At 36.1% G+C, this 17,023-nt stretch overlaps 1 protein-coding gene across 7 annotated transcripts in view; it reads left to right on the forward strand.

The window, feature by feature from the left end:
- Positions 1-3,922: 3,922 nt before the first annotated feature.
- LOC114250365 (T-box transcription factor TBX2) overlaps positions 3,923-17,023 on the forward strand; it is a 128,929-nt gene continuing 115,828 nt past the window's right edge. For 2 of the 7 annotated variants that reach the window (XM_028184193.2, XM_028184198.2), the window contains exon 1: positions 3,927-4,434. In XM_028184193.2, coding sequence (XP_028039994.1) covers positions 4,115-4,434 — 320 coding nt within the window. In that variant the 5' untranslated portion in view covers positions 3,927-4,114. Of the gene's footprint in view, positions 4,435-17,023 lie in introns of all 7 variants that reach the window. The other 5 variants (XM_028184196.2, XM_028184199.2, XM_089733890.1 and 2 more) reach the window with 4 other exon arrangements.

Raw genomic sequence — 17,023 nt, forward strand, 5'->3', positions numbered from 1 at the left:
TAGCATTTTGCATTAGGGTGAATATTCATAACGGACTGTGATTTTTTTATTTTATTGCTTGGATGTGTGGACGAGTTCACAGCCCACCTGGTGTTAAGTGGTTACTGGAGCCCATAGGCATCTACAACGTAAATGCGCCACACACCTTGAGATATAGTTCTAAGGTCTCAGTATAGTCACAACGGCTGCCCCACCCTTCAAACCGAAACGCATTACTGCTTCACGGCAGAAATAGGCGGGGCGGTGGTACCTACCCGTCCGGACTCACAAGAGGCCTTACCACCAGTAATTACGCAAATTATAATTTTGCGGGTTTGATTTTTATTACAAGATGTTATTCCTTCACCGTGGAAGTCAATCGTGAATATTTGTTAAGTACGTATTTCATTAGAAAAATTGGTACCCGCCGGCGGGATTCGAACACCCATTCATCGCTAGATACGAATGCACCGGACAGACTAACTATTTCTCTCACCAGCCCTAGGGTGATACTTAAATAGCTTAGTCCACATTTGTCTTCAACAGCTCACCAGACACACGACACTATTGCAATTATTTTTTTCACCCCAAAAACATGAGGCATTCCGATTCATAAGAAGGATTGTCGGTCTTAAATCCGGTCTACGAAGTTATATTTAAAGTTGAACAATGGTATTTGCTTTATGGCGACTATGGGCTATTAGTGTTTAACATCGAGTTACCAATTTTTCCGTATGTCCATCTCAAATATAAATATTAAATGCAAAAAGTGTGAATTTAATTTCCATCACACGTTATCGTCTCTCCATTGTGGAAAATCGTTCTTGAGTTTTTCATACAGAATAAGTTATGTCATGTTTATTACAACTAGAGGTCCCGCAGTAGTCGAAATTCGACTATAATTAATTGGATTTGTAAGTTTGTACACTATTATGATTGTATTTTATACTTCTATAATCACAAATTTCGCCAAGACTACACTATAAAAAATATTAACAAAGGCAAACAATATTTAATCTGTTCTCAATTTGACAACAGACGTCAAGAACAAAAGTTTGACAATAAATAGTATGCATGCGTGTGTGCGTCAAATACATGGTATGTAGTGTGTGTAATGTTTTCTTTATTGATTTAATGTATCTTTTATGCATTATTTTAAAAAAATATTAGCATTGTGCACTTCTTCTCTCTATTCTCTTCTATAAGTGTGGAAAATTTCATACTCCTCCGTCCGCGCAATTTTCGTAAAAAGGGATACAAAGTTTTTGCTTCACGTATTAATATATAGATATGTAATATTATAGTATTTTCTTAATGGTTTTCTGTTTATATCGACGAATAACACGACCACGAAAACTGTAAAATATTCTAAACTTTGGTATAATAATATGTTGTTGTTGTTGTTGTTGTTGTAGTCCTAGGGTACCCCGCTGGTACATAGGGCCCTTACAAGTTGTCTCCACTTTGGAGTGGTAAAGTGGAGACAACAACTAATAAAATGTATAATGAAAATAAAAAACAGGAGATTAAAACGTAAATGTACCTAAATTTAATGTAATGTTCCGAGTTTTTTTTTCTACCTGTGCTTATAGCCTTGAGAGGCTATATCAGCTTCTCCTTGACGTGTAGGTGAGCTCACGGGGCTCAAGCCGGGTGTGTTGCTAACACTGGCCCTAGCAAGAGCAGCGCTTCGCAGAATCTACCACCGGATCTGAAACGCGACCCACTGAGAAGATCCGGCGAGAAACTCAGTGGGCTGTGTCTTGCTGACGGATTCGACGAGGACGGTTACTGGTGCTTGTGGTACCTAAAAGCACCGTTATCGGATCGGGGTTCCGAGTTAATCTACCCTAATCACTATCGCTAATTGTCTAGAAGAAAATTCTAGAATGTATAACTACTGTCGCGCGTCTTTGTCGCGAACGAATTATTCGGACATTCAGAATAACATTTCAGAGGATCATTAATTAATTACTAGAGGTCCCGCAGTAGTCGAAATTCGACTATAATTAATTGGAATTGTAAGTTTGTACACTATTATGATTGTATTTTATACTTCTATAATCACAAATTTCGCCAAGGCTACACTATAAAAAAATATTAATAAAGACAAATAAATAATAATATTAAAATATTAATATTAACAATATTTAATCTATTCTCAATTTGACCACAGACGTCAAGAACAAAAGTTTGACAATAAATAGTATGCATGCGTGTGTGCGTCAAATACATGGTATGTAGTGTGTGTAATGTTTTCTTTATTGATTTAATGTATCTTTTATGCATTATATTTAAAAAATATTAGCATTGTGCACTTCTTCTCTATATTCTCTATAAGTGTTCAAAATTTCATACTCCTCTGTGAGCGCAATTTTCGCAAAAAGGGATAAAAGTTTTTGCTTCACGTATTAATTAATATATCGGTAATGATATGTTCCGAACCGTACAACCACGGTGTACACTGACTTCCTAAATAAAGAGGATTATTTTGAATCGAATGTGGGTTAATGTGCCACATTTGACTCAAAATGAACAATTCACTTGTGTATATTTTTTTTTTTTTTTTTTTTTTATTGCCCTTGTAGGCGGACGAGCATACGGCCCACCTGATGGTGAGTGGTTACCGTCGCCCATGGACTTCAGCAATGCCAGGGGCAGAGCCAAGCCGCTGCCTACCTCAGATCAAAAACCGAAATACTACACGGATAAGCTTAAGAGTAATAACAATTTTTATAGACAGTTAATAAAACTGTGCATTTTTCTTAAAACACGTAAACAAATCTACATAAAAAATTTAAACGGCTATCTGAATTAATAATTTCCCATATTATTTCTGGACTTTTAAATTGTTTCTGCGTTCTGTAAATAGTTTTTTTACATGATCAAAGCGATTTACCTACGTTAAATTATTGCAACTTCTGGTCCGTTTTGACGATTCCTGTAATACAAAAAAAATATTTTGTTTTTTATTTTTTATTTTATACTCAAATCAGCCAGTTAGTATGATAAACTTTGGAAAGGTGTGATTTGAAATTTAGTTTGACCTGGAAGCATAAAGAGAAATGATTCGTTTTGAATTGTAATCACTCTATAATGATGCGTGAGAATGTCGCATACACATTAATACCTATATAGGTACGTTATAATAACTATCTAAATGTTGACCATAGACTTGTAGGTACTATAACAAAAGTATTGAACTGAATTTAAATAAAGTTTAGTTTTCACGATTTGAAGATATTGCCCCGAGAAAATAAGCCTTCTGAATTGATATTATTTAATTAATTTGGTAAGTAGGTACACTAAAGCTAGATTTTGCATTCGAAATAGGTAGGTACGTTGTATGAAAAACGGATTCGAGAAAAACATTTTTTTATTAAGCTTTATTGGTAAAAACTGATTTACGTAATTACAGTTTAAGAAATAATTTCAGTGATATTTATAGTTTACCAATCTTAAGTAAATATGGTTTAAAAAACAACAAAAGAAACTCTAATAATTACAGTGAAATGACAACGGCGATTTTACTTCTCCCCAGAAGTTAAGTTAATATAAAAGTTTTTAAGGACGAACCGACTAAAAAGTTCAAGCACACGACTATTGTTTTCTCTTATGTAGGTACGTATTTGAGACCATTTTTAAGCCGAGAACGCCTGTGAGAACCTCGTGAGTTTCTCAGTATGAGGTCGCACTGTGGAGGGCCGAGTCTAGCATCGCACCACAAAAGATACATCGAGAACGTAACGAGCTCAATTGATGAAGGAACGGAAACGTGTCCAATTAGAAGGAGGCGGCGGGCGCGGCGGCGAGCGCGAGTGTCGCCCCCGCGCGCCGCATTAACCAGATTAGCGGAGCGCCCCTCGGCGAGGTGTGGCGGACACCTCGCGCCGCCGGGAAACAACGCGGCCCCGCCCGCCAGCGCCATTGGGCGGCGCGCGGCGGAGGGGTGTCGGACGCGGCGCCGCCGGCGGCCAGTCGTTTGACGCCTGCCGCGAGAGCGGTCGCCGCCACGGGACGAGCGAAAAGTGTCGCGAACGAGTCGCCGGTCGGCGCGTTATGGACGTTGCATGAGCGCGAGCCGCCGGGCACGCCGGTCGTGGAGCGCGCGCCGTGGGCCCCAGGCGGCGCGGGCATGCGCTTCGAGGGCGCGGAGCGGCGCGACGCCGTCGCCTTCCATCCGCTGCTGGCGCCGCGCCCGAGCGACTTCTCGGTGTCGGCGCTGCTGACGGCGGGCGCGCTGCCGCCGCCGCCATACTTGCCGGCCGCGTTGGCCGCTGCCGCCGCGCTGTCCGCTCCCTGTCCTCTGCTCAAGCCTCCGCCGCCGCCGTACGCGCCTCTACCGCCTGACGACGACGGTGTCGTCGACGATCCTAAGGTCACCCTTGAAGGAAAGGACCTCTGGGAGAAGTTTCACAAGCTCGGCACCGAGATGGTGATCACCAAGAGTGGCAGGTCAGTACGGCCCCGTGACGCGATCCGCCTTTGCTCATTACTGTGATGCGTGCTCGAGATGTTTTAACGTGATTAGTGTTGTGAGTGATATCGTCCACTGCATACCTATATTATAGATGGTACGACTGGTAAGTAACGAACCTCTAGGGCTGTAGAATATCGAATAAAACAAAAACTAAAAAAATAAGCATCACTGTGCGATTGTTTACAAATACATTACTTGTTTACTTTAGGCCAATTTCAAAACGAAAGACTAATAACTAAAAAAAGCCACGGCAAAAAGTAATTTATTCATATAACCGAAAAGGAAAAACTGGCACAGAATATTACAACTTTTAATAAAATTAAAATCGAAACTCATCCACACAAAATTATAGGCTTAAAATTGTAGTTGAAATGTGTATTGCTAACAAGCAAAAAACATAACTGCAACATGTAATTAAATATTGCTTACTTACAACAATGATATTATATTATCAGGTTATAAAATAAATAATTTCTGGTTTACTGAACAACACTGATGTGATTCGAAGCGATGTATTTAGGATTTATAGGCGCATTTTTTCATCAAGCTTCTGGCCGCCGCTCCCGTGCTCTACTTGCAACTGGGTGACAATAATTATGTCAAATAGTGAAAAATCATGAATTTCACTGATTATTTTTTATTCGATAAATCTCATGGATAAAAAGTGTGACATTGAAATGTTAAATTTCGTAAAAACAAATCCAACGTATACTATTTTGTATGTTCAATGACGTTTTGTTAACCAAACTCGCATTGCAGTAATGTTATTGATTGTTTTATTTTAAACAACCAATTGAGTCCAATCATTTAGTACAATCTGAAGGTTTGCATTGCAATTTAGACGTTGTTCCACAATAGATTTAGTGACAGAATAAACAAATGATTTGAATGTTTTTTTTTTTTTATACTCAAATCAGCCAGTTAGTATGATAAATTTTGGAAAGGTGTGATTTGAAATTTAGGACCGCTTTGTAGTTTGACCTGGAAGCATAAAGAGAAATGATTCATTTTGAATTGTAATTTATTTATTTATTTAGACACACCAACAGCAATACACACAAAACATTCAAGCTTAAAATTAACATGTATATAATTGAGTACTGGTATGTAAGCCAGTTACAGGCATGTACAGCAATCTCTTATAACAAACTATGACATGTTACAGCAATTTTACAAACAGCGGAAAAATAGCCTAAATTTATATGTTAACAGTACGACAAAAAAAATTATATTTGAAAGTAATATAATAAATAAAGTAATCACTCTATAATGATGCGTGAGAATCGCATACACATTAATAATACCTATTAGGTACGTTATAATAACTATCTAAATTTTGACCATAGACTTGCACTATCACAAAAGTATTGAACTGAATTTAAATAAAGCTTAGTTTTCACGATTTATTGTTCCACAATAGATTTATTGACAGAATAAACAAATGACACGCGCAACCGGCATTTTAGTAGATTACTAATATTTCCAACTTGATAGAAGTCAATAAGATAAGATAGACAATACTTGTTTGAAATAATCTGCAAGTCAAGTGTGCTTAAATGCAGGAATTTTAATTTTATCTCCTTAATAACCACTCAAGGTTTTGCCAAACAATTGTCTTTGCCTTTGTAAATATTGGAAACTGCCTATTCGTTTTGGCTTATTACAACGAATCACATATTATTATACGTATTGATCCGTAAAATAACGATTGTAAAGTGATCTAAATCGTTCATTCACGAAACATAAAGTGAAACCATCAAAACAGCTTTACAACAGTTGAAACAGTAAAATTAACTCGAACGGGAACACTTGAAGGGCTAAAATATCTGCGAGTCGTCCACAACTTTTGGAAGAGGGTTGACGAAACTTCAAAGAGGAGCCCACGGAGGAAAAAAAAAAGAACGAAGATGTTTTTTTTTTTTTTTTTCGGAAGTTAAAGTGGCGAACATTATTGTGAAGGCGTCGGTCGACCTTTTCTCGAAAAAATGCAAAGCGAAAAGTCTAAAAAAACAACAAAAACAAAGTTCTGCTCCTCTTCCGTATAGCGCGCTATTTCGAGGGAAATTAATTGTTGTTTAATTGACTTAGAAGACAGCGCTTGTAATTTCTATTGCATAGGTGAATGAACTCGTACTGGACGTCGTGTGGGTAGACCAATGAGGTGGAGAGACGACCTGGTCTAAATAGCGAGTAAAGACTGGATGCGAAAGGCAAGAGACCGAAAAGAATGGAGTGCATTTGAAAAGACCTACACTCAACATTGGATGGACATGGGTTGAAGAAGAGAGAGAAGAGAGGTATAACGAACTCGCGCACATGAATGCTGCCACCTGTCTTGAGACATATCTGAATAGCATGTCTCATGTAGTGGTCGTTAAACTATGAACTGGAACGTATTTCTACTTCGCGGCAGAGATAGGCAGGGTAATAGTACCTAATCTATCTACCGGTAAAATCATTTCACAGCTTAATTATCTTACTGCCAAATACAGATCGGAAATTGTAAAATGAACAAAAAGATCCGAGGAAAGTGATTTAGTTATTTTCAATTTATTAATATAAAGTTACAATACAGTATAGTACAAAATCGTACATTCAATAATAAATATTATAATTAAACATTTTAATAATATCAATGTATCTTTTTTTTTCAATCTGTATGAATTAGAGTCGTGTGTAAAATGATACACGTGTAAAATATAACATAAAAACAAACTCATAATCTTGGTATAAGTATTAATAAATGTTTGATACAACTTCTCTCAAACCAAGATATATCTACTGTGTCTAGTGTAAGGGTACTGTCCCACACGTATTTTTTCTGCGATGCGACTTTGACGTAATTTAATTGTAACATTTAACAATAAAACGTACCTAAGTAGGTACTTGGAACACGAAGATTTGAGAAAGAGTGAGATTTATTACAAGCACTGCCATCGAACTCTATTATGAAATGTATTTTTAAAAGATTAGACTACAGAGCAGGATTCGTTCGTATTTAGAATAACTAGAGGTCCCGCAGTAGTCGAAATTCGACTATAATTAATTGGAATTGTAAGTTTGTACACTATTATGATTGTATTTTATACTTCTATAATCACAAATTTCGTCAAGACTACACTATAAAAAATATTAACAAAGACAAACAATATTTAATTTCAATTTGACAACAGACGTCAAGAACAAAAGTTTGACAATAAATAGTATGCATGCGTGTGTGCGTCAAATACATGGTATGTAGTGTGTGTAATGTTTTCTTTATTGATTTAATGTATCTTTTATGCATTATTTAAAAAAAATATTAGCATTGTGCACTTCTTCTCTATATTCTCTATAAGTGTGGAAAATTTCGTACTCCTCCGTCCGCGCAATTTTCGTAAAAAGGGATACAAAGTTTTTGCTTCACGTATTAATTTAGAATAATAGACTGACACAACTTTATTAAGTATGTTTAATTTGACTTAAAATAATTCTGTGAGTGCTCCTAGCGTTTGTTTTCGTCGCTGTCTTTTGCGTTTTAATGCGACCAAGTTACTACATAACGGCAACATAGTCGATTTATGAATTTAAGATTGTTTTTTTCACAAGGCTCTCCCGTAGGTATATACTGCACCAAAGTTGACCAAAGTAATTGTTTAGTAGATATTTTTTTGTCATTTGTACGATTGATTCAGATACAAAAAAGAAACAAAAGTTTTTTTAAGCTTGGACAAGTCAACTCTCAGTCCATCTAGTGATAAGTAGCTACCAGACTCTATATACATCTATGTACAATGGATGCGGTCTTGTAATATGAGATACAAGTGTGAGTTCCGCAATACAAGGACAACCTTCAAATTAATTCGCGACAGACATAGGCAGGGTAGTTGTACCTACCTCTACAAGCTCTCAAGATGCCCTACTATTATAAAAACTACAAGTCTAAGGCACTTGATAAATCAAACAACGCGTACATAAATGTGTATTTAAATGTTATTTACACGTAGCATTATTAAACACTCGCCATTATGTGATAGCATGACATGAAAACGTGTTCATTTAATTGATATCCACCAGCATAAACATTTGCTGAATCCAGCTGAATTGTCATTTTGTTATTAATGTGTACGTTGCGTGCCTGACTATTAATACTAGCTACATTAGCATTAGATTTCATGTGTCGACTCGAATGGAATTATTGCTAATGAGTACCTATTTTATTTGGAAGCTACGGTTTTAGATGTGATGTGAGTAGCAGAGAATTTGTCTAAGCGTTTCAATCTATACTTCTATACTATCTATCTATCTATACTCTGTATTTCAAGGTGGGTGGCGCATTTACGTTGTGGATGTCTATGGGCTCCAGTAACCACTTAACACCAGGTGGGCTGTGAGCTCGTCCACCCATCTAAGCAATAAATAAAAAAAAAACTAATAATATTAGAAAGAGGAAAGATTTTTTGTTTGTTGTTTTTTTTTTGAATAGGCTCCGAAACTACTGAACCGATTTGAAAAATTCTTTCACTCTTTGGAAGCTACACTATTCCCGAGTGACATAGGCTATAATCTTTTTTGAAAAAATTAGGAATCCTTACTAAAATTCCAATAATGTCACCCAAGGTGTAATTTTTTTTACCTAAAGTATTCTTTACATCGCGTGCCCTGCGAAAACTATTGATGATGAATAAAATAATGTACTACTACTTTGTAGAACACATCATTAATTACAAAAAGTGTCACGACAGCATATGTCTAACTATTGTAGTTATGCCGCAATAAGTGTTCTTTAATTTTAAAAAATAAAACTACGACAAATATCGGTGCAATTTTTGTTAAAGACCCGAGCGGAGCCGGAGCGGGCCGCTAGTATTTTATAAAGTGAATTAAAATTAAAATAATCTTTTGGTCGTTATAATTCATGATACTTAAACATCAAACTTGTAAATTCTAAGAACTAATTTAGGTAATTAGGTATCTGAAGTTATACATAATCTTCGAGACTTTTCTAATATTCTATACAAGCAATTGATTAGTTACCTAAAACAAATTGACTCTTGAATCATTTGTCAACTAGTACATTTCTCTTAAAAACTATTTTCTTATAGCCAACAGTGTGACTGCAGCTTTATGCTAGAAACTCTTATCATATGTCTATGTTAAAGCGCAATGTATTACACAGCATAAATAGGCCTTTGACTCAACTGACGATGAACTATATTGAAATATTGGTGGTAGGACGTCTTGTGAGTCCGCGCGGGTAGATACCACCACCCTGCCTATTTCTGCCGTGAAGCAGTAATTTGCGTTTCGGTTTGAAGGGTGGGGCAGCCGTTGTAACTATACTGAGACCTTAGAACTTATATATCAAGGTGGGCGGTGGGCTCCAGTAACCACTTAACACCAGGTTGGTTGTGAGCGCGTCCACCCATCTAAGCAATAAAAAAATAATGCTCTTCTGCCTCCAAGGGCCAATAAAAGACATTCTAAACTCAGAAACTAGTCACTTATCACTACCGACGAGGACTGACAACACGCCTGCTACAAAAAAATTGCGTATAAAATAACATAAGCACAACCAAACGTAGGGAAGCATTTATTATTTAATGAATACACAACCAGCGCTGGGTATGTGATCTTGCTTCTCGTTACGTAGCCACGAAACACGTGTATCACGTAATTAAAAGAACTTTTACGGTTTTAGTCAACCGTTTTTTATTGTCATTTTCGTGGTCGCGGCTACAAGACGGCGAGATTAAACCGTAAGAATTATTTTAATTGTTTTAAAAACTAGCTAGAACCGAAGAAAGAATACTATAAGTTTTTGATGGGTGGACGAGCTCACCGCCCACCTGGTGTTAAGTGGTCACTGGAGCAAATAGACATCTATAACGTAAATGCGCCAACTACCCTGAGATATAAGTTCTAAGGTCTCAAGTATAGTTACAACGGCTGCCCCACCCTTCAAACCGAAACGCATTACTGCTTCACGGCATAAATAGGCAGGGCGGCGGCACCTACCCGCGCGGACTCACAAGAGGTCCTACCACCAGTAATTACGCAAATTATAATTTTGCGGGTTTGATTTTTATTACACGATGTTATTCCTTCACCGTGAAAATATGTCTTTTACGAAATCACGAAAAATAGTCGAATTTTAATTTATAATTGTTTATATTTAAATAGTTCATTGCATAGAGAACTATAGATTAAGCTTTTTATCAATTTGTATACTGGTTTACGTTTGAAAACTAAATGACTTGCACATTCGTGGTAAATTACAAAGCTCAAACAAATTACTACGTGAGCTATGCCAATAAAATTATGCCGATATGCTTCGTCTACACGTCTCGCCTTGGCTACGTAGTCAGAGTCGCACAGTTTTAACTTGAACTAGAGGTCCCGCAGTAGTCGAAATTCGACTATAATTAATTGGAATTGTAAGTTTGTACACTATTATGATTGTATTTTATACTTCTATAATCACAAATTTCGCCAAGACTACACTATAAAAAATATTAACAAAGACAAACAATATTTAATCTCTTCTCAATTTGACGACAGACGTCAAGAAGAAAAGTTTGACAATAAATAGTATGCATGCGTGTGTGCGTCAAATATATGGTATGTAGTGGGTGTAATGTTATGTTATGTTTACTGATTTAATGTAACTTTTATGCATTATTTAAAAAAAAAATTAGCATTGTGCACTTTTTCTCTATATTCTCTATAAGTGTGAAAAATTTCATACTCCTCCGTCCGCGCAATTTTCGTAAAAAGGGATACAAAGTTTTTGCTTCACGTATTAATATATAACTTGTATAGAACAGATTCCAAAGGTCGTAAGGGAAAATGTAGGGGGAAAAACCGCGTCTCCGTTATAGACGGTGTGGCTTATAAAAGAAATGGGTTGTACAGAAATTAGGGCAGGTAAGACGGATCGTGTAGACGGGTGCATTAGCCACACCAAGTACTTGATAGGAATCGATTTGCTATATCATTTTATTTACGTTCAAAACTATATTTGATTAAATGCTTGTAGAGTAATTTGTTATCTAGCATTATATACAGTTGTGCATTGAACATTAATCTAAGTACAGTTCTATTTTCTTTTTGATGTAGGCAAACTCAGGGTAGAGTCAGGTGTGAATTGAAAATATTATCGCCACTTAATGCGTAATTGTGTCAAATTCTCGATTTCTATTAATTACAGTAGCAATTAGTATAAATAAGCCAAGTAAATTCAATCAAATCTGTGATATTTAAAACTTTCATTATTGTCCGCTGAGAAGACCCGACAGAGCAATACCTTGAGCATTTGGAAATTTTGATGCACATATTGCTTAATTGCTAATGTCGTCACGCCTAACCCATAGACACAGCCCACTGAGTTTCTCGCCGGATCTTCTCAGTGGGTCGCGATTCTGATCCGGTAGTAGCTTCAGCAAAGCACTGATTTTGCTAGGGCTAGTGTTAGCAATTCTCCCAGGCTGAGCCCGTGAGCTCTCCTACCGGTCTGCGCGAAGTAGAAATATCCCTTTAGGCTACTATAAAAAGAACAAGTGCACTAAAAAACAGTAGGTACTTCATAACAAGTAATAATTACTCCTGATTATCCGTTGAAACAATGTCTGGGAAATAAATTAGCACTCGCATACGATACAGAGTCAATTCAAAATGTTTCCTTGTAAATCGTAAACACTTATCGTTCGGAAGCGGCCATTTTGCGAACAAAACATTCGAAAACAGAATCTATACATATAAATAAAATTAGAGTGTCTGTTTGTAATATTAAAATAACCCTTTTTTACTACATGCATATGAATATATATACTGTACATACACCAAAATAGTTTTTTTTACAATTTTTGTCTGTCTGTCTGTCTGTCTGTTTGTTCCGGCTAATCTCTGGAACGGCGGGACCGATTTTGATGAGACTTTCACTAATAGGTAGCTGATGATATAAGGAGTAACTTAGGTTACTTTTTTTAGACTAGCTTCGCCCTGCGGCTTCACCCGCAGTTATTGTCGTACCGCGCGCAACATGGCGGGACTCGCCTATCAATAATAAAATTTAATGTTTCCGAAGCGAAGCGAGGGCGGGTCGCTAGTCTATACTAATATTATAAAGAGGAAAGATTTGTTTGTTTCTATTGAATAGGCTCCGAAACAACCGATTTGAAAAATTCTTTCACTGTTTGGAAGCTACACTATTCCCGAGTGACATAGGCTACAATTTTTTTTTTTTAAAATTAGTTGTCCTTATTAAAACTCCAATAATGTAACCCAAAGTGTAAAAATATTACCTAAATAAATAAATAAATTAAAAAAAAATTACATCGCCTGCTCTGCAAAAACTATTGATGATAGAATAAAAGAGTGTAATACGACTTTATAGAACACATTATTATTTACAAAAAGTCTCGGGACAGCATATGTCTAACTACTATCGTTATGCCGCAATAAGTGTTCTTTTGAAAATTTTGTTAAAGACCCGAGCGGAGCCGGAGCGGGCCGCTATAAGTAATAATATAAATCTTGTTGGAAGTAATGTTTTCGTCATTAAAATCAATCGTGGAAATAACTGAGAAATTATCTCACTAATTATTTATAGTCACATTGATAAATAATGGTCGTGTTAATTATAGAGCTCCAATCTATAGATACATATAGCTTTGTATAAATATGTGAAGGCGGCACAGCTAGGTCTGTTTTGTAACTATTCGTCAACTGATTTTTATTATTTACACGATCTTTTGTGTTACAGTTTAAAAAAAAATACATTTTAGTGATTACTGTCAGTTTTTTATCGTATTTCAATAACAAAACAAGAAAGTAAATTTGATTGAAATGAACTAAGTTTTGACGTATCAGTGATTGATTATATGGTGTGTTTAATTAAAAAGATCCGTAACAGATATGTAATTATGTTCAATATTTATGTATGTACATTACGAAATATCGGGAACCTATTCAATGTGAAAATCTTGGTAAGAACCAGTTGAATAATTAGTTAATAGTGTTGTAGATTATGTTGCGATAAGCAGTGCCTGGCGAAGGCTATGGGAATCCACTGAATGTGGGCAGTTTAAGAGTGGTCTTTGTGGAGAACCTAGGCCTACCTAGGTCTGTAAGCTGATGATTATGTTAGCCAAGAGTAACCACCAACTAATCACCATCTATATAGTCATCTTCGCCTATTAACATCAGCAATGCCGGAGCCAGTCTAAGTCATCGTGACCTAAAGGATAAGACGTCAGGTGCATTTGTATCTAGCGATGCACCGGCGTTCGAATCCCGCAGGCGGGTACCAATTTTACTAATGAAGTACTTACGTACTTAACAGATGTTCACGATTGACTTCCACGGTAAAGGAATAACATCGTGTAATAAAAATCAAACCTGCAAAATTATAATTTGCGTAATTACTGTTGGTAGAACCTCTTGTGAGTCCGCAAGGGTAGGTACCACCGCCCTGCCTATTTCTGCCGTGAAGCAGTAATGCGTTTCGGTTTGAAATGCGGGGCAGCCGTTGTAACTACATTGAGACCTTAGAACTTATGTCTCAAGGTGGGTGGCGCATTTACGCTGTAGATGTTTATGGGCTCCAGTAACCACTTAACCACCAGGCGGGCTGTGAGCTCGTCCACCAATCAAAGCACAGCAAAAAACAGCCAAAACCGAGCCCCTGCCAATGCTGTTTCAAGGTATTTAATGGTGACATTTTTACTTTCTATCTGCATTAACATTTTCCTTTCTTGTTTTATTGCAATAAAACTCTATGATGTAATTTCTTCCGTGAATTTCTTGTCACCTCTATGTTCAACAGCCGTCTTCAAAATGTCACTTGGCAAAAAACACATCGATTAATAAATACGCTAACATAAAGATAATCGTTGATCGATTAAAAAAAATATATATATTGAGCAGCTCAAACTGTTATTATCCGTTGTAAAGGCGTTAAAAATGTAATTGCTGAACGCGGCTACAAATTATTGTACATGTCGTGTGCACTCTGAAAAGCGAACATAACGTTTCTATGAACAGAAAAAGCGAACACATATCGGCGCGTATAATTTTATTGCGATGTGACGCTTAAAGTGCAACCACATTTCGTTATGAGGATGTAATTTTATTTACTAGTGGTCCCTTGGTAGTCGAAATTCGACTATAATTAATTGAAATCATAAGTTTTGAAGTTATACTTCTTTAGGCGCGTTATGAAAAATTGATGAGAGTGAAATTTTACGATGCGCGCGCACCGTGACACGAAATTAACAGAATGAAGTTGCCCACTAAATCGCTGATTACAATACGACCGACGTAACTTGGCGAGTCTGAATATAGCCGCAGGTGAACTTTCCGAACCGCACCGATAATTACCGAATTTATACGATGTCAAGAAAAGGGATGTCCAATATGCGTGTTTGAGGATGTTGTTTAATCGATTTTTATTCAAATTGATTAAAATTTAAATAAATAAAAAAAAGAAATATATTTAATAAAAATAAAGTATAACTTCACGCGCGTACATAAGTATACGCACCCTTTTTTACATTATTATGGTTCTATTGTCAAAGACTATTATACTATACTTCGAGATTTCACCAAGGCTACATTTTAGACAAATATTAATAAAGACAAACAACAATAAATATTAATCTATTGTCAATTTGACCACAGACTTTAAGGAATAACGAAAGTTTGACAGTAAACCAATATTATGCATGCGTGTGTGTGTGTCAAATACGTGGTTTGTGTGTGTAATGTTTTTATTTTATTGATTTAATGTATTTTTTATGCATAATATAAAAAAAATATTAACATTCTGCACTCCTCCTGTATATTCTCTATATGTGTGGGAAATTTCATACTCCTCCGTCCGCGCAATTTTCGTAAAAAGGAGTACAAAGTTTTTGCTTCACGTATTAATATATCAACCGATGTTATTCGTTCAATTAGCTTATGTCCATTTTGGCGTTATATAATGAGTTCTTATATTATTTGATTATATTTACTAGTGGTGGGTTGTGAGTCCGCACGGGTAGGTACCACCACCGTGCCTATTTCTGCCGTAAAGCAGTGATGCGTTTCGGTTTGAAGGGTGGGCCAGCCGTTGTAACTATACTAAGACCTTAGAACTCATATCTCAAGGTGGGTGGCGGCATTTGTGTTGTAGATGTCTATGGGCTCCGGTAACCATTTAACATCAGATGAGCTTTTCCACTCATCTAAGCAATAAATAAAAATAAAAATTTTAATAATGCTGATTTATGGTAATTTGTAACGGCTTAAGAAAAAAGCAACCTTTCCGCGGTCTCTCCATCTGGTACCTGACCGCAAGAATAGAAGCGAAAGTGGTATACTTCGGCAAAAGTTTAACATGGCATAATTAGTCTTTACTCATATTAGCAAAGGGTATGTGTAGTGTAGTGAAGTGAGATGTGTTCACGGGTGCTCACGGTCGTTCGCCTCCACAACAACAACGTTCAATGCAGACGATTGTCTATGGGCGGTTTCAAAATTTGTTAAAATTAAAATAGGTCGATTGTAATTTTAAAAACTTGTTGAAAACAATAAAAAATATCTTATGTATATTTTTTACTATCTCTCTAATATGGCGCTATTCAATCACTGAATGGGAAATATCACGCTTTTTATCTCTATCTATATTACAAAATTACACAATTAATTACTAAATAAAATAAGGCAGAGAAGAAAATGAATTATTGAATTAGAACATAATATTATAATTGCCAAAGCTTTACTGCTCTTGATAAGAATAAATTTTTATAATACTTATATAGTTAGGTAATTTAGTGTAGCACTATGTTTAAAATATAAATTAACGGGTAACTGTTGACAATTCTTTTGGATTAAATTAGATTATATTATAATAAGTTAATTTTAAATTGATAAAGTATTTCATTAAAGTCGATAACAACCTTCAAAATAATAAATAGCACTTAAGGCGCATAATTAGATATGGGATTTTCAACCTTAAATAAAAGCGTGTAAGCTAGTAAAAATGTTACGTCATTTTACCAACTTATCCGATTGATATTTCTGAAGTTGCACGTCATTAATTATGAACTATTCCTTCTCGAATTTACATTAAATTGCCTCACAAGTCATATCATTATACGTCAACCAAGCCGTGATTGGGACAGCTTTCACAGAATCTAAATAAACGCTGAACAAAATAAAAAAGGGTGCGTGTACTTATGTACGCGCGTAAGTAGTTATATTTTATTTTATTTATTTCTTTTTTTTTTAATATTAAATAATTAATAATAATTATTTAACGTTAAAAAATGAATGCTAATAACACTTTTTTTACGAGTGTACATGCGCGAAAGTTCACCTGCGGCTATATTCAGACTCGCCAAGTTACGTCGGTCGTATTGTAATGAGCGATTTAGTGGGCAACTTCATTTCTGTTAATTTTGTGTCACGGTGCGCGCGCATCGTAAAATTTCACTCTCATCAATTTTTCACAACGCGCCTAAAGAAGTATAAATTCAAAAATATTCACTTGTGGTTTATTACAGGATAGAAATGAAAAACCCACAAATTTCATTGGCGCTG

This window comes from Bombyx mandarina, chromosome 16, assembly GCF_030267445.1.
Source record: "Bombyx mandarina strain Sakado chromosome 16, ASM3026744v2".
NCBI classification, from domain to species: Eukaryota; Metazoa; Arthropoda; class Insecta; order Lepidoptera; family Bombycidae; genus Bombyx; species Bombyx mandarina.